A 20,779-nucleotide genomic window follows, 5' to 3' on the forward strand; every position below is an offset into this window, starting at 1 on the left:
CCCCCAGCCTGAGCTCTGTGGCTGTCAGCAGCTACCCAGAACCTGGGCCAGCTGCAAACATCTGCTGCCTCTCCGCCCCAGTTTCCTCCCAGACCTGGCTCCAAGCTCCAGAGAGGTAGCACATACCAGCAGTGCTCCCACTGTGCTGCCCTCACCACTTCTGCAGAGCAGTGCTGGAACCAAGTGCAGCAGGGCACAGCAGGGGGCACAGAAATCTGCCTGCTCCAAGCTTCCCACTGCCCTGCCATACTTCCCCTGCAGGTGGGGGTAGCAGTGAGGGGCACAACCCTGCTCTGGGTCACTGCTGCCAGCCAAGAGTCCGAGTTGCTCCCAGCAGGCAGCTGGGATGCTGCAAGCCCTGCTGGGAGCAGCCCAGGCTCCGTGGCTTTCAGCAGCTATGCAGAGCAGCAGCTATCAGCAGTGGGCAGGCTGCAAACAGCTGCGCCAGGCTCCACAGCTCCAGCGTCAGCTCCATACTGGCAGCGACTGCACATGCACCTCAGGGCAGACAGCAAGGCGGCACAGCCCACCCTGAGATCCATGTGCAGTTGCCACCAGCATGGAGCTGATGCCAGAGCTATGGAGCCCGGCACAGCAGTTTGCAGCCTGCCCACTGCTTGCTGCAGCTGCCCAGAGCCCAGGCTGGCTACAAACAGCTTTGCTGGGCTCTGGAGCTCAGTCACCAGCTCTGTGCCAGGAGCGGGGCAGGGACCGGGATTGCGCTGCGTCAGGCCCCTTCCCCACTGCCTGCTCCAAGGCGCGCATGCACGTGCCAGTACAGAACTGATGCCAGGGCTCTGGAGCTTGGCATAGCTGTTTGCAGCCTCCCAGCTGCAGCCAGCCCCGGCTCTCTGTAGCTGCTGCCAATCTTGGAGCCTGGTCTGCTTGCAGCAGGGCTTGTAGCTTCCCAGCCACTGCTGGGAGCAGCCCAGGCTCTGTTGCTGGCAGCAGCCACCCAGAGCTGGGGCTGGCCGTGGCATGCCAAGCAAAATGGTTTTGCGTGCCGTGCTCGACACATGTGCCAGGTTCCCAAACCCTTATCTATTCATTTGCAAATTGGTTCAATTTAGGCAGGTTAGGCTAACCTGCAAAAATTGAATAAATTCAGGCTCCTGTTTTTTGAATGTCTGTCCCTAACTTGTAAGAGGGAATATCTTCACTCCCCCTTGGTGCTGTCATACTTCCCAGCCTGGAGTCCTTGTGGGCTCCATGAGTCTCACTGTTTCTGCTGGCAGCAAAGCAGACAGTCTAGTGTCCCTGGGTAGCTCTCCCAGGCAGGAGATCTTAACGCTGCAGCTGGCAAGACTAGACTAACTTGCCAGCCCAAGCTCCAGGCTTATATTTTCTCAGGGTCTTGGATGCCTGCAGGTGCCTGCTGATCAGCCTCATTGCCCTGCCGCTACTACATCCTACCTAGCCTACAGTGCTCCCTCAGTAGGCTGCTGCTTTGCTTAAAAGAACAGGGAGCCTCAGGTTCTGTTATAGCCTGTAATGACCAAATTCTGTCCCTGTTATGCCCGTAATGGCCATTAATGATTGTAATGAGAAAAAAAGTCCTCTTTTGTTCCCACTCTTAACAGCATGTAGGTACTTCAGTAGGTTGCTGCCAATCTGCTATACCAGCCTTTATTAGATAAAATAATGGGCGCATTAGAGAACAGATCTGAGAAATCATGAAATCATGTCCTCGATAGATAACTGTATTACAGATCATCTGGTGTTTATCTGCTGCTTCAGAGAGAACTCATGATTTGTGTATGTGTTTTAAGGTTTCTAAAGTGATATCCAAAAGATTTCTGATGTTCAGGACTCAGATTCTTAATACTTCCTAATAAACGGGCCCATTTTTTGGTCTCAAATTAAGCACCCAAAATGAGACATTCCAGATTAACAGGATATGATATCTTACCCTAAAACCTAATGTGCCAGGAATATAACTCAGAGTCCAAAAATATTTTGCAAGTAGAAAGAGCTACAAATATGGGAAATATAATAGCTGTGAAAAGAATTTAATGAGAGAGAGATCATTATATACATTTTTCTGCCATTACATGTCCCATTCATTTTTTTTTCCATTTTTGTTTGAATTAAAATCTTAGCCTTATAAAACTTCTTACATTTTATCTGCCTTTTTAATATTATATTAATACAGTCATTTACATGTTTTGGTTGCATATGGGGTAGAAGAAATTTTTTTTGTGTTTACAGCATGCATGGTGAATATTATTGGATGACAGAGATTGTATTTTTCTTTTTTAGAAAACTGTGGGACATATTTCCCAGAAGTGAAAAATGATCCAGGAAAATATTTACAAAGATGTCCTGAGTCAGTGAAAAAGTGGCTAAGACAACTGAAAAATGCAGGGAAGGTCCTGCTATTAATTACCAGCTCCCACAGTGACTACTGCAGGCTGCTGTGTGAACACATCCTTGGGTAAGTGTAATGTTGATCTAAAGCCATTTCAAATTAGACCTCCCAGGAAGCAGTAACCATAATTAAAATTGGAGATAGGTCTGAGTAGCAAGGATGCAGATTCAAAACCTCTCAAGTATTTGTTTGGATCCAGGGTTTTGGTTTGGACCTGTGTCTAGTTAATGTACCACAGAGAAGGGAACATGGTTTACCCTTAAAACTGTAAACAGAAAGAAGTATCACTTCATGCTTAATAATCAGATTTTCACAAAACAGACAAGCTAAACAGAGGATGGATGGCCTTACAGGATGGCACTGGAATGCCTTGTTGTTATTTGTTCTTGTATTACTTAATTATTATTTGTGTTGTAGTAGATCCTACAAATTCATGGCTAGATCAGGAGTCTCACTATGTTGTGCAGTGTACCAACACTAAGACAGTCCTTGTCCCAAAGTACTCATGATTTAAATAGACAAGAAGGGAAGGGTTACAGAAAGATGAGAAATGACTTGCCTAAGGAGATGCAGCTAAGTCACCATTTTAGTCATGAAATAAGGATAGGAGAATGAATAGGGGTTCTAGGGCCATGCTTAGAACTGTCTTGTCTGCTGTAATCTCATAAGTACACCAGGAGCTAAACTTTCTTTTTTTAAATCATGAGTAGCTAGGCCTTGTGGTTGGGACAAAAAACTTGAAAGCATGACCCAAACTTATGTCTTCAGGTAGCCTAGAAATATACACCTGAGAAGTGTAAACATTCCCATGTATTAAATTATGTGTTAGCTCTGTTACCTAACCTGTGAATCCTACCAACTTCACCCTAGCAGAGGACTATGTATGGAAAGGACTACAGTAAGCCAACCAGCCTACCTTCCCAAACTGATACATCTCAATTATTGTGGTCCTTAGCAAGCCCCTTCCTTCTGCCACCATTGCTCTCTGAGCAACCCCTGTGCTTCTGAGGGATGGGAACATTCCTTGTAGCCATTCTAAAGGGGAAAAGGGGTATTTCACGCCACACCCCTTCCTCTCTGGAATTTGAAAGGTGAGTCTGTAGTCTGTCTAGGGTCACATAATGTATTACTCCTGTCCTAGCCACAAGTAAACTCCTCGCTGCAGTTTTCAGTCTAATTCACAGCTGTACCATAGCTCCCTATGGACAAGACTTTCCAGCAAATTACTTTCTAAACTAGAAGAAGTGTAGTTTCATTTGTGTACTGCTTCAAGTAGGCTGTGGTGCTTCAGGTAGACTGCTGAATTGCTTAGCCTACACCCATGTTTGTCTATCTGTGACACCATGCAGACAAGAGTCTGCATTGCTTCTGGCATAGGAGACACACTGTATGGAGCAGCAAGACATATTTGAGGGTACTGCCACTGGGCATGGTAAATTATCCTACCAAATATCATCCAGATGTTGTCCTAATTAAACCACTTGATCTCTGGACCTTTATTCCATATGAATAAAATGGTAATATTTTTCTATCTCAGAATTGTGGTGTTGCTTGATGTTCAGGTATTATACAGGAAACCTCATAGAAAAGTCATTTATAACTGTCCCTCTGACTGATGCTTGTTCACAGAATTGTCTGTGGTATAAGGGGAAAAAAATTGCTTTTTACACTGATAATTCATGTGTTTTGCAATCAGTTTGAGATATGGAGCATCCAGGGGTTAAACCTATTTCAGTTAACATATTTTTCATGTCATAATTTTGAAAATGCAGTGGGTGATTATAACTCCCCCAGAAGTCTCTGTGAAGCAAACTCTTGAGTGAGGCAAGTTTATTCAGTAATGTATCAGTGAGGCAAGTTTATTCTAAAAACAGATTTACAGTGCACAGTAAAGCAAACGAACCAATCCAGCTTTCAATAGCTGTGCAAAGTGAATGCATCCCATAAAGAAATGGAATAGAAAAGAAGTGATGTAGTAGAAAAAGCCCAACTGATGTAGCGGAGCACCTCACCTCCCTCTTGAGAACATTATAGGCAACAGTCTGTTTCACTTTGTGTGTCCAAATGGCACTTACCCAGCCGCATTAATGCTGTTTTTGATACTTGCATGTAGTTTCCAATCCTATTTCAAATGTGTCATGGATGAGTGAAAATCCTCATGATTACTGAACATGCACTCTGACCAGGCTTATATGCAGCTCGTGCTCACCTACATAAGTGTGTACAAAGTCCTGAAATTGTAGCTGGGGAAAAAGCTGTGACTAGTGAGGTGCAGGAGGAGGTGAAGGGCAAAAGTGAGGCCTCTCATATTTTAAGCCAGTATCCTAGTGGCTTGGGCACTCACCCAGGAAGCAAGAGACCCAGGTTCTAGGCCCCACCACTTGCCCTGAGGGAGTTTGAACCTCCATCTAGAATCATAGGAAAGTAGGGCAGGAACGGTACTCACGAGTTCAGCCCCCTGCTCAAGGTAGGATCATTCCTGACTAAACCATTCTGCAAGTGTCCATCTAACCTGCTTTTGAAAGTTCCAGGGATGGAGATTCCCTAAGTAGCCTGTTTCATTGCCTGACCACCTTCATAGTCAGAAAGTTCCTCCTAATCTCTAGCCTAGATTTCCTGTGCTGCAGCTTGAATTCATTACTCCTGATCCTGTCCCCTACAGCTACAAGGAAAAGCCCATCTCCATCCTCTCAGTAAAACTGTTCAGGTACTTGAAGATGATTATCAAATACCCCTTCAGTGTTCTCTTCTCCAGGATAAATAACCATCATTCTTTCAGCCTTTCTTCATAAGTCTCATCTCCCAGGCATCTGATAATTTTTCTTGCCTTGCACTGAACTCTTTACAAACTGCCCACGTCCTTCTTGAACCATGGGCCTGAAAACTGAACACAGTATTCCAGGTAAGGCTTCACCAGTGATGAAGAGAGTGGAAGAATCACTTCCTTTGATTTGCACATGACGTTCCTGTTAATACAACCAAGGATGCTGTTGGGGTTATTGGAACAAGAGAGGCTGTTGGCTCATATTCAGTTTATGCTCCACCATAACTCCCAGGTCTTTCTCTTCAATACTACAACCTAGCCAGTCATTTCCCAGTCTGTATTTGTGCATGCTGTTATTACAACCCAAGTGCAAAGCTTGTCCTTGATGGATTTTATCTGACTGATAGTGGACTATTTCTTCAGTCTATCCAGGTCATTATGGATCCTAGCCTTACCCTCTGGAGTGTGTGCAATTCCCCTCAACTTAGTAAATATCCTAAGCATGCACTGATTCCCACCATCCAAATCATTAGTGAAGTTGTTGAATGATACCAGATCCAGGACAGACCCCTGAAGGACCCCACTTGATGCATCCTCCCAACTAGGACCCATTGAGGGCTACCAGCTGAATACAATGATCCAGCTAGTTATATATCCACTGTACAGTACTTTTATCTAGTCCGTATTTCCTTAAATTGTTGGAAAAGAAGATAGTGAAATAGAAGATTGTGTCAAAAGGCTTACTAAAGTCAAGATGTATCATGTCCACTGCTCTCCCCTCATCCACAGACCCTGGCCCTTTATCATAGGAGGAAATCAGATTGATCAGGCATGACTTGCTCTTGCTGAATCCATGCTGACTGTTCCTAATCTCCTCTAGGTGCTTCACACGGAATCCTTTAACTGTAGGACCTGCTCCATGATTTTCCCAGGTATAGAGGTCAAGCTGACTGCTCTGTAGTTGCCCAGATCCTACTCCTTCCCATTTTTAATGATGGACACTATATTTGCACTTTTCCATTCATTCTGGACCTCATCTGAGCTCCATGAGGTTAGCCAATGGCTCTGAATTATGTCAACCAGTTCCTTTAATACCCTTAGGTGTTTCCCATCTGACCCTGCTGATTTGAAAGCATCTAGACTCTCTAAGTAATTCCTAACCTGTTCTATCATTACTGTAGGCTATTTGACCCCATCTACACATGCAGGTAAAGGCACGATCTAATGTATGAGCCACACTGTAGCTACATGTGCATGGCAGAAGGCGCGATTGTAGGATTGCACGTTAGGTCCAATTGTGCCTTATTGTCAATGTAGAAGGCAAGAAGCAGGCTCTTATCGCTGAGAGCCCCCTTTGCTGGGGGTGCTCCCAGCCATAGGGACCATGCATAGCTGGGTCTTAGAGTCCTGCACCTGGAAGGGATCTCAGTCCTGGCTATGCCACATGTGGAGTCAGAACTGAGAGTCCCTCTCCTGATGAGGCTCTTGGTCCCAGCTGCACCGGTGGGCCCACGGGTTTCACACTGCAGTCCTCAAGCTTTGGGGATTGCAGCTGCCACGATTCCCCCTTTTCTAGCATCCCCTAGCATCTAATGGTCATGGGTTTTTCTCCACTGAAATCTGGTGAATTATGTTTGCTGAGGTACACATACACCAGCCAGAGTACAGCCTAATGAGTATGCTCAGTATTACTATGAGCACTTGTACCTCTGCCCTACATGTGAAATCAGATCCAAAACTGTGCTTAAGTGCCAAAACAGCACTGAAGTAGCTGGGTAAGCACAGTGAGGGTGAGTAAGTGAAATAGATTTCTGCCCTACAACTCCTACCAGTGAAAACTGGGTATAAAACATTTCTGCTTGCGTACAGGAATATTTCAGGCTGGGTATTTATTGCTTTAATAATCTTTGGCTGATGTGCAGGGATGATGGAAGAAGATGGTAAATATTACATGAAGGATTTCCCTTCTCTCAAATATAGTCCTTCACAGAATGTTAGAGTTAAAAGAAACTCACTAGATCATCTTATCCAGCTCTTTGCCAATGCAGGATTATGGCTTATGCTTTGCTCTTCAGTGTTTATTGCAGTACTGTTATGCATGACTCAGTCAACATGGCTTCTAATGTTTCCAGTGGGAATCTGACTCTGAATCTACTAGCATTATTGTTAGGATTTCTTTTTTCATGGTGTGCATCCTAACTTCTAATTACGATCTTTGAATTCCTCTAAACTGTTTATCTATTTCACTGTGGCTTGCTCTGTTGAAATAGTGTTTATAGTTGACTGTTGTCTCTCACCCCTTAGCTTTGAATTGCATTCTTTGTTCTTGACACCTGTTCCCATAAACCATTCTTCCCTAACCTGTTTTTATAGCTTTTGTTCTTCTCAGACTTCCATTCAATTTTCAATTTGTCAATAACTTTTTGGTATTCAGGAGTTCAGAACTGTTTTCTGGACATGTTCTAACAAAAACCTATATTTAAAGAAAAGACAGAGGGAAGTGGCATGTCTAGTTTTAACTTCTTAATTCCAGTAATTCATAATGTGCAACTAAAAGTTGTGTGCATCACAAAAATATACCTACCAAGTAGATACCAAGCCAAGAACAGCATTGCATTTCCCTTGACATGCAAAACTGAAAATAAAGTTAGCATATTACCATCGCATTAAGAGCAAAGTATCCCAATTCCTTTAAGCCAAATGAGATGTATCCCAAATTTAAAAAAACACTCTTGAAAAAGAAAACGATCAAAAAGAAATTATTGTTTTGAACTGAAATGCAGCACATTTTTAGCAAGGCCAGACTTCAGCTGTTTTCTGTTGAATGAGTCACAGAAGGAGATTTAATCACATTGTCATTTTCTGCTTTCTAGAGAAAGTCACATGCTGAAAAGAAGATGAAATATGGGTTTTTAACAATTTCCGTATTTTCTACAAGATGCTTTTTCTGCTAGCCATACTATAAACAAGTTTTGACAGAGGCATGTATTTTGTCTTATGTCAGATTAGCTTCTTGAATTTAGCTATTGTTGTTCAGGATACATGAAGATGTAGAAATAGAGAGTTCATCACTGCTACCTTACTTTTGTCGTTTCTACAGCAAATATACTTAATCACATCTTTAGTTACTGCTCTTTATTTTTAGCCTTCAAAATAGTGGCTCTCCCTAAATCCTTTCCAGATGTCTTCCTTCACCTTCTACATTTGATCACATTTCTGATGCACTATTTTGTCACGTATCTTAATATTACCATGCACAAAAATTAAAGACCAGAAAGAAGCGTCAGATTTTAACTTCAAAAAGAACCATTCAATAATTTTATTACATCTTTCTGCAGTTATTTTTTCAAATTCAGTAACTGAGCTGATAAACTCCTTTGATAGCTATTCATCAAAAGCATGCATCTCATAACTCCTGGACTGCAAATTTCACAGAATCATAGAAAATTAGGTTTGGAAGAAACCTCAGGAGGTCATCTAGTCTAACGTGCTCAAAGTAGGACCCTCCCTAACTAGATCATTTCAGCCAAGGGCTTGTCCATTCAGGTCTTAAAAATCTCCAATGATGGAGATCCCATAACCTCTGCAGGCAACCTGTTCCAGTGCTTTACTACCTGCCTGGTGAGAGAGTTTTTCCTAATATCTAACCTAAATTTCCCTTGCTGCAACTTGAAACCATTCCTCTTCCTTCTATTAGTATTGCAGATCCCTTTATAATGTATGTCAAAGGTCAACAATACATATCATTATTCATCTATACATCTGAAATACAGTCTGGCTGATTCTGCTCCTATAGCTGTAAACATTTCAGATCGACTGCCGGCTAGTTATGCTGTTGGGTATCCAGGTTGTAGCCATATTGGTGTAGAGGCAAAAAGGAATCAGGACTTGTGGTTTAGGTGATATCTTTTATTAGACCAACTAGATTTTTGCAAAATAGTTATGCCGTATTTTGTGCCTTTGATTCCCCTTTGTTTTTCCAGATGGGGGTCAGATCTACCGTACAAAGTTCTGCTGGCATAGCATAGAAAAGATCACACTCCTTTACTGACATAGCTACACTGTCAACACTCCTGGTGTGGCTGCAACTGTCAACTAAGCTTAGGTGTTTCCAGGGGGGGAAAAAAACCTCCCTCTAGCATCTGGTGAATCTACACTGTAGTAGAGATTGATAACCTGCAGGTCGCTGCTTGTGACCCAAACCCCACCGCAGGTCACACCCCTGCATTTGCCCAGAGACCAGCAAATGCTGCAAAGGGATTAGATAGAAAAAGATAGGTGCAAGGGGGTTAGGGACAGACATTCAAGAAGCCCGAGCCTGAATTGATTCAATCTTTGCAGGTTAGTCTTTGCAGGGGGGGAGGTACATGGCCAGGCCCTGGCAGGCCTGAGTAAGACTAAGGAGGGGTTTAATCCCCCACCTTTTGCCTGCAGGGTTTGGAGGGTGAGGGAAGAGGGAGTGTGACCAGACTCCTGTGGAGGGGGAGGAGGAGGACGAGGAGGAGGGGAGACATCTGCCCACTCCAGCAGCTTCCCTGACAGCTGGGAGCAATCCGGGCACATACCACTGCCCAACCCCAGAGGGGGAGACTCTTCCCCCTGCTCCTCACCCCTCCCGCAGGGTGGGGAGGAAGCTCTGTTGGGTGCTGGAGGGGGACTCTTCCCCTCCCCCCCCCGCCACTGCAGGGTGGAAGGGGAGCCCTATGTGGTGCTGCTTGGTTGGGGGAGGGGGGAGAGGAGAGGGAAGACTCCCTCTCCGACACCAAACAGAGCCCTTATTTCCACCCTGTGGCATGGGGGAGAGGAAGAGAAAGGGAAGAGTCCCCCCCCCAGTACTGCACAGAGCCCTTTTCCCCACCCTGCAGCAGTGGGGGAAAAGGAGGAGGGAGAAGAGTCCCCCTCTTGGGTCAGGTAGCGTTGTGTGCCCGGATTGCTCCCATCTGTCAAGGAGCCGCCAGAGCAAGCAGAGCTCTCCCTTCCTCCTCCTCCTCGCCACAGGAGTCTGGCCACACTCCCTGTTCCCTCACTGTCTGAACCCTGCAAGCCAAGGCAGAGGATAAAACCCCTCCTCAGTCTTACTCAGGCCTGCTGGGGCTTGGCCTCTGCCCCCCCCCCCATCCAGCTCAGCTTCCCTGTAAAAGGGAAGGGATGGCTGCTCTAGCACCCCGGGCTTCTGGCTTGCTCCACTGTAGGCAAATCCTGGAAATGTGCCTGCATTTCCAGAATGAAAAGGGGATGTCTATTGACTTGCAAACTGGTTCAATTTCCACAAAGACTGAATCAATTCTAGCTTAGGCTTTTTCAATATCTGTCCCTTCACCTAGGTGTCTATCTACACTTTCAACAGACAGTTTTTCAGTGCTAGATAGGTCCCTACTAGGATTTTCAAATGCACCTAGATGTCTAACGCCTACTGAATTCAATGATAGTTTGCCTAGGAGGTCCCAGTGGGTGGCCATTTTCATTTTGGGACACCAAGTAGCATAAGGGCAGGCAAGAGGTGCATCTACCCAGGATATCAAGTTAGAAGGGGTCTCCAGATTCCCCACCCCTGCCACAACAAGAGCAGTCTCAGTCCATGCAGGGAACTCCAAAACAGTCCTTGGCTGCTGCTACTGTTTTCAGAACAACCAGAGCAAGGAAAGTATGCTGCGGCAGCAACAGCAACTCTGTTGGGGATTGTTTAGGCATTTCCAATATGGGTAAAACTGCTTCTCTTCCTCCAACCCTGGCTCTCAGAACTGTGTCCCCTCCTTCCTCCCCCCACAGAGTTTTCCTAGGCCACCAGCTCTGGTTGTTAGGCCACTGTGGACACCTAAATACTTTTGAAAATCTGGCCCTAAATCTCTGGATGTTAGCGATAATTTACTGTGAGTATAGAAGAGAAATAGGACTTTGTTTTACTGGGTGTGGATGGGATTCTCAAGAAAATACTGTTGAAAAAAATAACCCCGTTTCTTCCTTTTTGTTTATTTGTTCCCTTTTTTTACAAGGGGGGGCTGGGCTCAGCCACATCACAAACAGCAGGCGGGGGGAAGCCTCTACACATGCATACCCAACCCACCTACACCCCACACATACATGCACACCCCCTCATACTCTCCACCCCGCTCCTTACCCACACACATTCCACACTGTCTCTCACACTCCATCATACACATCCCACACACATACACTCGCATCCTGAACCTCACCATACCCACATACACACACAGACACCGCTACACACCCTACCATATCCACAAATGCACCCCAGAGCCCCTACACATATACCTATACCCCACACATCCCCATACATGCACCTGCACCTCCCCATACATGCTCCCAGACCCCCTCACACACCCTACCCCTTTACACATTCCAGCCCTCATCATACCACACACATCCAAAGTTCTACACACCCCACACTTCAACCACACATCCCACACCTCACACACATCCATGTATACACTGCAAATGCACCTTCCCTGCACCATACCCACACACACACCCAAAAGTCCGACACACCCCACACCTCAACCATACCCACACATGCCCCACACTCCACACACACCCCTCCTATGCCCCTACACACCACACCTGCACCATACCCACATCCCGCACATACCCCCAACCACATACTCCCCCAACCCTCCCAACTGTTCCACACACAGTATACAAGCAGCACCCCCCCCAACCCAACATGAGTACTTCCTGAGCAAGGGGAGAGAGTCCCAGTGCCAAAGGTCAGGGGTTAGGGTGCAGGATTTCCAGTCACAAGATGGTGATGGTTGGGGCACCTGTTGAAGGGTAGGGCTACCCTTGTGGCCCTCAACACCTCACCAAAACTTGTTAAGCGGCCCTCCAGCCAAAATAATTGCATGCCCCTGCCATAAGTGGTCATCCTGTAATTGTAACCTTTTTTTTAAAATCAGTTTTAACATAGAAACTAGAAGAAAATCATCCTTCAAAATGAACAATGAATTCAACAAGCAAGTTTACAGGACTGAGGCATTTTGGTGGGAAGCTTGAAGTTCATATCCCTATGCCAGGCCTGTTTGTGTGTCATTGTTTCCTTGTACTCCCCATGCCTCTATACCATACTTTGTCTCTCATATTGTGATTATAAACTCCTTTGGGCAGGGACAGTGTATTGATTAGTGGTTATTTGCATGGTGCCTACTACAATAGGTCTTCGCTTCATGACTGGCACCATGGTAATATACATAAGCAATAATAATAGGGGTTTGTGTCATGGGATGTCTAAAGAATAGCAGTGATACATTAACATAGAAGAAAATGGGTTGTGATAAAACAGGGAGCATAAAACACCTGCAAATAAAGTGACATGAAACATTTGACTCTTTCTTTCTAGGAATGATTTTGCAGAGTTTTTTGACATTGTGATCACAAATGCTTTGAAACCTGGTTTCTTCTCACATACGCCAAACCAAAGGCCTTTCCGAACACTCGGTAAGATGCAATAATGAGTAAGTTTCTTATCTGCTTACATACAAGAAAACAGGGAAAATCCAGGCATTTGACTTTGCAGACTAAACACTTCCAAGTGTTTAGATGATGAAGAAATTATTAGAGATCCTAGATAAGTAGGCAAGCTCAATTCCCATGGTAGATTACCAAGAAAGAGAATTGAGGGTAAGGAGGCTTGAGAAAGTAGATGATGTAACACTGGCAAGGATAATGAATACTTCAAGGATAATGAAAAAGAAGTTAAGTTTTGGTCTGAAATATCAGAAAAGGTCATGCTGTTTTGGGCTACATTTATTACATAATTAGCTAGGAGGCAATGGTCTTTCTCTTCATAGTTCTGGAAGGATCACATATAGAATGCTGCATTTCAGGTCTATAAAATTTCATGCCAAAAAGAATGAGCTAGAAAGAATTTAGAGAACAGAAAAAATTATAAGGCTGGGGAATATGATTTATAAGGAAAACCTGAAAGTCTATATAACTTGGCTAAACAATGACTGAGAGTTAGCATAACTAATACTTAAAGAAGACTCTCCTGTACTCAGATAAATTTAAACAATCTGAAATATTTTGACAATTAAGTGAATTAGGTAATTCAGTCAAGGAGTAATAAATGGGACAAAAGAGACAGTTTGTTATACAACAAACATCGGTAGAAATATAAAATGTCAAACAGTTTTGACAGTTTTAATAAACATTGTCATGATTAAGTAATATCCTGAAAATAAACCTTAAATACAAAATAGTAGAAGTCACCACAACATTAATGCAGTACAGATTTTAAGGTAATAGAATATAGACATAGGTTTTATTAACTTTATTTTAGCATGATAATTTGTTCCTGGAATGAATGAAATGAAATTTTGCCTTGTGGAGCTCTTACAGTAAAATTGCACTGGAGCAGTGGAAATATATTGGCAATATGTTCTAAAGTTATGTCTATTTATATAGAAAAGTATATTTTTAAAAAGTTAAATGACTTTAAATATTTTTAATCAAATATGAAACTTCAAAGATGCAAAGTTTGTTGTAAAAATTAAACTATTTACGTAATAGGAATGAAGAAAGGATGTTATATAGTTTGGTCTCAAATTTGGCATTTTAGTTCATTTCAAGTAACGGCTGAAAGGAATGTAAGTAAAGTTGGCAGAAACATAGTATTTCTGTTTCATGGGAAATTCTGACTTTTCTGATTCGGGATCTTTTTTTTTAGTTAAACAAACTGATCCCCCTCCATATGTATCGGAAACATAAATACATTGGTTTGAGACGAGGGCTGAGGGGAGTAGTTATGAAATGAAATACCCTCACTGGCATTTCCAGCTGCTGAGTGGAACTGACATTTTTTGTCAGTTTTATCTCTGTAATGGTTCCCAGACGTCCGAGAGAAGAGCATGTCTACATGACTTCCCTGGCATGTCTGAGTCTACTACTGAAAAGCACACCCTGCTTGCCTACTCCAGCACCACATGCATCAAACTTGGGAAGGAGGTGATGACACCTCAGTGAGGATGTCTTCCATCATTGCCTCATTTCCAGTTGAGCTAGTCCACATTTTGTGGAGTGTTTAGAAGTTTCAAAGAATATAGAGGTACCAAGTTTCCTGTAGTGCTAGAACTTCCAGTATTGCCAGGCTCTCAACTCTGTAGCTGCTACAGAGTGTGAGGGGAAAAGGATGTCCTGATGGTGCTGTCCCAGATTTGGGGATTTTGGTAGGCTGGAATCCCCAGCAGCCAATTAGGCAGGCTTGTCAGAATCCTGCCTGAGCCTGCAACAAGATAGATTTACAATAATTTTTTTCATTCAAACAATAGGTATTTGGCAACAAAACGATGGGTGGTGGGGGGTTATCACAAAATATCCAACTAACTGTTATTTGAAGAGTGGGAGAGGTTAGAGCTACTCAGAAATATTGACTGCTTACAGACATAAAAAAGAAAACCAAAACGGAGCCTTACTTTAAACTCCAAGCCCAGCACATGCCCAGAAGAGGCAACGTATTAGTTGAACCCAGCTCACTCAACGTCTGTACAGATTGAGCTGTCAATGGGGCTTTTTTGTCGCTTTTATCTAATAGCTAATTGAATCAGCTATTAGATACAAGCTCCAAAAAGCCCTATTGAAATTCCCAATCTATATAGACTCTGTGGAGCTGGGTCCAACTAACGTGCTGCTTCTTCCACTAAAGCACTCCCCCCCACCACATCTGTCAGCACCCATTCTGTCTAACCTCTTTTATAGTAAATATATTTTTGTTTTGTTTTGTTTTAAGTACAGTATAATTCTCAAAGGAAGAGTCTGCTTTCTAGTTTTGAATTTTTCTGAACCCCCAAGTTGTGGGAGACTTATTTTTGTTTTAGTGTTTTCTTTGTTTTTTGTTTTGTTGGGGGGGTTATGGGGGGGTGGTTTTTGCTTTTGAGAGGAAGGGAAATGGCTTGTTTTGTTTTTGTTTTTTCAACAAAAAGTCTGAATTGTTTGCCAAAAGAGTATTCTTTCTTAATAGTTGACTTCTGTTGGGCCTTGCTATTTCTTTTCCTGCTCCCTCTTCTCCTCAGATAGATCCCCATCTGCTTTGAGTTGTGAAGGCTTTTGTTGCTTCTTATAACAATACACCAGGACCTCATTGCTCCCTATAATTTGATAAGCAGCTTCTCCACCGTTTTCCATTTCACTTGGCCTGAATTTCATCCACATTTCTCCATCCTTCCGTAAGTCTGAATTTTTCCTAGTCTTCCAAGTAGTGGAGACTCAGCGGGTTTCACCTTCCTGCTACTCTAGTTTCTTTATATTGGAAGTAGGCTTATGTCACAAAATGTAGGGTATATCCTTGATTTCAAACACCACATGACTCAGCCTATATATTGGCTGTTGAGTCAATCTCATCTTTACATATGATGGGAGAAGTGATTTTTGCTTCATATTTACTTCATAAAACAACTTTAAAGTTCACTTTATAAAATCCTTTAAATCATAAAATCCTTTGAATCACTTATTTCAAAAGAGCCACTCTGTTCTTTAAACATTTAAAGGAAGACAGCATGACAAAGGAGTCATTGTCTACAGTAATATGATACCATGTAACAGAGCTACAGGAATGATTTTTCAGTAGAAAAGTAATTTTGAAATTAATCCAGTTGGAACTATGAAAGTTGATTTTAATTGTACAGTTAAACATGCATCATTACTTCATTTCTCTTAGTTTCAAAACACACACCACTCAAAGAAACCAGCTCATTACTTATAGCCTTATAAGTCTTTTTGCATCCTTCTGTGATCCTTTTCATTGTGTCTTTTTGGTTAATCTAAGGCACAAAAAGTTGCAATAACAATTCATTTAGTTTATTTGGTTCTCCTTCCAAATACTGTGCTATAAATAGAGTAATAGTTTAAAAATGAAGTGTTTCCAGATGAACCCTGGAACTTTCACAGGAATCGCGGAACTTTCATAGGAAAATTAAAAGCTAAAAATAGTCAGTCTTGCCTATTGTTTTGCCTCTGCATTGTTTATTAAAAGAGCCATACAAAGCTATGCACTAACAAAATATTGGCATCATGGAAAAACAAACATAACTTCCAAAAACAGTTTTATATGCAATGCTTCCTAAACCCTAGAATACCTCCATACAGATTTCATCGACCTCTTAGCCATGGGTTTGTGGCAGTTTTTTAGATATCAAAAAATGTTCCCCACATATAATAAGACATGTGTAAGTGTTACTGTTACTCTTATAAAATGAGATACCAGGTCCTCAGCTGATACGATTTGTATGGCATTACTTAGTTGAAGTTAAGGTATGTCATTTAATTTATGCTGTCTAACGATTGATACTACATGAGGTTCTAAGGACATATTCATAGACAGCCACTTATGCAATGTCAGCATGCCAGTCTTTTGAGGATGAGACATAAATAATTCTAATCTTTTCCTTGAACATCTAAATCCAATTAGATTCATTTTAATAGACTTTACATCTCTTTGGATTGAAGAAAATCCTGATCAGTTATAAACTAAACAAAAATCAAGCAAATATAGTTGACCACAAATGTATAACATTAACACACAGCCAGTTAGTGTGTGTCAGATCACCAGACTGATTCACAACACTCATCTTTTGTCCAGTAAAGATGTGGAAAAGGTATGCCTGAGCCAAACAGATCTTTTTTTATTATTATTATTCCCTTAAAATAAATACTCCCAAGGATAGCTCTGACCTCAGAGAATGACAACTATAAATTTGGATCTTATATTCATGGACCTTTAAACACTGCCATTACATATTTGCATTTTGTTTGAGGATGTCTTGCAGTTTTAGCTGTCAAGTATTCCTGAATTTCAAGCCAAATTAGAAATGTATGACTAATAGTAGGATTATCTGCTTACTCGTGTGTGTGTGTGTGTGTGTGTGTGTGTGTGTGTGCGCGCGCGCGCGCGCGCACATGCGCATACGTGTGTATAGAAGGGCAGGTATGTTTATGTGTGTATAGGCTTTGAAAATGCTTTTTTAATATTTTTAAACTTTTACAGTACAACAGTTGATGTAATATTTCTGTGAAATACTGTGATGTCATATGCTCCATTTATCATACACACTAATAAGCCAACCTACACTCCTCCAACTGGTATGTGCACCTTGACTTTTGCTAACATTTCAGACCTCTGAAGATCTTCAAATACCTGTCACTTAATCAACTACCACCCTTTTTCAATACCAATGTAAAATTGGTCTCTCCTACCTCAGCTGCTAGGCTCTAATAAATGTCACTTTATTAAGGGAGAGACAAGGATTTCATAGGACGATATCTTTTATTGGACCAACTGTATACTTGGTATAGAGCCAGATAAGTTTCCAAATGCAAGACATTCTTTGTCAGGTCTGACCAGAACAAGCCAGACAATATCGCTCTTACACTAGCATTATGCTAAGGTTCAGAACTGGTGAGGCACTTCCTTGGCACAGGGACAGCTGTTTCCTACATTAAAATGCCCACAACTCAGAGTTCAATAAGAACAAATTGAGAATAAACTGAGGAAACCTCATGTTTCCAGGTTAAAGTAAGATGACTATTTCCTGAGTCTTGAAGTAGGATACTCTGCTACCCCTTCCTTTTCTCTGGCGTGCTCAGCTGTCTCCAAGCTCCATACTTAGCTATGTGCATCAGAGATCAGGGAAGGGAGAATGCAAAGCTGTAGGGTATTGGGGGACTGGCTGAAGAGTGCCATTTTTGTCTTGGAAGTTCTTTTGACCAAACCAATGGAATGCCCAGGACAGATGTTTAAAATGGGACTGTCCTGATGAAAGTAGGACAAATGGTCAAACAAGGTTTAAAACCATCTCTAATTATTGGAGATCATGATATAATTTTTTTACGTAAGTAGTTTATGTCCCATCTGCCTTCTACAGGGTTTCTTGTGCCTTCCTTTGGAATTAGCAAAGACCTGGTGCTAGACTACATGGACCTTAGGGTCCATAATTGAAATTCCTATATTTTTATGTTCCTTCAGCATTTTAGAACTAGAAGTTCTGTATTAGAGGGAAGGGAGGATCCAGCCCTTTAGTTAGTGAGTTAAATTTGCAACATTTTAAGTTGCATGATTGCTTTTAAGTTAGCTTTAATTATGTTAAATGACCAGTCCTCATTGAGTTGGAATTTGTGGAAACTGAGATCCCTGTCTTTATGGGAAGAAGAATATAAAAATAGAAACAATAAATATTGGACATTGCATAAGCCAATTATTAGATATTTTTTTCTGTAACAGATGTAGAATGTCCAAAATACTTTTATTCATGGTGTATTTGAAATTTGGGAGGAGTTGCATAGCCATGTCAAGCAGATTAGAGACAGATGTCAAGAGCAGCAGCAGAGGCATGTCCCCAGGATGGCTTCACAGTTATATTGACATGTGTGGGATATGCTTCTCAGCAGCAATTTCAGAAATGTTGCAGAAATATATATGTGCCCTATTAATGTGCATACCGCATACACACTTTTCCCCCCTAAAATTAGCCATCCAAAATAGGGGAGTGTTTTAAGTGAGGAGGCTGATTTCTGTACTGGAATAGAGGCACAGGGATTCACAGGCTTGGCTGCTGGCAGTTTTGTCCCTGCCAGTTGCCTGAGGGGACTGGGGCATTGGGAGGGGTGGGGGGCAGACAGTGGAGTCCATTTCTTAGTGTCACTTATGCTTTCCTTGCTGCTTAACCAAAAGATGGAGTTATAACACTCTCACGCCCACTGCAAAATTGGCAGCAGCTTTTAGATTGAGCCTCCAAAACCAGCTGCTAATTCAGCGAGTAATGCTGATAAGTAGATGCTGCTCATACTGCACGTAGCCAGCATGCAATCATGACTCTGGAAAAAGCTTTATTTCTTCATTCAGCCTTCCCAAAACAAAGTCTTATTTGGGGGATGTGGTATGTGAGAAAATACAATACCTTTAGATGGTTTCAAATATTAATCCAATTGGACTGAATTTAGGTCAAGAAGCACTTTATATAAAGAATGTGGAAAGGTAGATGCCTGTTAAGAAAGATTCAGAAAGCTCAGAGATACCTAAAGGCAGTCAATAGGAAGTGCTAACTAACAGCCACATTTGAACTCCCTCCCCTCTCCAGAGCTTAGGTATCTGACACAGAATGAACTGTAAGTGCCTCCATTCATTTGTGACAAACTGACTAGGGACAGATATTCAAAAAGCCCAATGTGAAATTGATCTATGCTACATGATAAGGAGAGGGTCATTTAGATCAGTAGTGAACAGAACACACATTCACCTTTTGTTGGGATGGGGGGGTGAGGAGGGCAGAAATCTTAAACTGGGTTCTGCCATTTTTAAACCAGTCTGTGTGCCTAACTTCTGTTCTCTTATGGGTATAGACCTGTTTTGTGTGCCGAACTTCTGTTCTGTTACAGGTATAGACCAGTTTCCGATCACTTATACTGGTAAAAGTATATTATCTATACTTGGCCTCATTTTGCTTTTTAAGGTAAGTACAGCTACAATGATAGCGGTTGCCTCCTGCCCTTTTTGCCCAGTAGTCTAATGGTTAGAGCACTCACCCAGAAAGTGGAAGACCTTGGTTCTTGACCCTTCTGCACCTAAGGAGATTTGCACCCATGTCTCCTTCCTAGGAAGGTACCCTACTCCTCAAATGATAGAACAGGTATGCTTCACTCCTGCCGAAGCTAGGCATTGGTCAACTAAAAACTGCAAGAGATATGGGGCCAAAAAGAGAACAACCAAGAGGAAGCCTGATTATGTACCTGATGGTTATATCACTTCCCTGGAAGAAGAGGGAGTCCTGAGTTACAATACCTGATTGCCAAGGTTATTTGTTGTATAACTAATGGCTGTAGAATATATAAATAGGCCTGGCAGCAGAGACTGGAATCTAGTGCTGTAACCAGTAGGCTATAGAGACAGGTTCTATTTTGCATGCTCCCAAACTGGATTTGGCTATCAATAGTTGGCCATTAACCATTTTCAAAAGATTCTGTCCGTCCTAAACCTATTCCAGCCCAGAGCTGCAAGGGCTGAGCAGGTCTTTCCCTCAAGTTGCTCCACAAGGATGCCTGGGCCATCTGTGCTAAGCACATGTTGAAACCAAATGCATGCTGATGTTCTCAGTGCTTCCCTCTGTAGGCAGTAAGAAAGAGGAGAAAAAAGCAATGTGTGAGAAAGTCAAAGGGATGAGAAAAAACATGTATTGTGGGAAGGGGAATAAGGCTGCAGACAGAGGTTGCCCTTTTGCTGCCATAAATACTTTTATGGTGGTTCAGAACATGGGCAAACAGACCTCTTTGCCCCTTGTTGAGCCTCAGATGCCCCAAAATTATCTTCAGAGAAATTCCAGGGCATGCACCTGCATGCTCAGGAAAGAGAACACATGGGATCCCTAAAGATGCCTCAGATCAAAGCCAAGCACTTGGAGCCATTGGGTGCAGACAAAAGTATAGCTCCCAGCTGTAACTAAGAATGCTTTGCAGGAAGTGTTCTGAGTTACAATGATCTCCTGGAACAAACAGTGGGGTGGGGAATTTAGATGCTGGCTGCCAGCCTGCAGTCAGCCTCCCCTGGCAACGGCCCTTCCTCTCTCCCAGTTGTCCATTTCTCAGAATGGGAGGGCAGAGCTTATTCTAGGGATTCCTTAGCCAGTGCTGGGGGGTGGGTATATTGG

At 42.6% G+C, this 20,779-nt stretch overlaps 1 protein-coding gene across 1 annotated transcript in view; it reads left to right on the plus strand.

Moving 5' to 3' along the window:
• The window catches only part of LOC109312144 (dermatan-sulfate epimerase-like), a 330,716-nt gene that overhangs the window by 151,523 nt on the left and 158,414 nt on the right, over positions 1 to 20,779 (plus strand). The window contains exons 7-8 of the mRNA XM_019538188.1: positions 2,260 to 2,434; positions 12,487 to 12,584. Of these exons, the coding sequence (XP_019393733.1) occupies positions 2,260 to 2,434; positions 12,487 to 12,584 (273 nt within the window). The remainder of the gene's footprint in view (positions 1 to 2,259; positions 2,435 to 12,486; positions 12,585 to 20,779) is intronic.

Source organism: Crocodylus porosus, unplaced genomic scaffold (assembly GCF_001723895.1).
Source record: "Crocodylus porosus isolate Cpor-Errol unplaced genomic scaffold, CroPor_comp1, whole genome shotgun sequence".
NCBI lineage: Eukaryota > Metazoa > Chordata > Crocodylia > Crocodylidae > Crocodylus > Crocodylus porosus.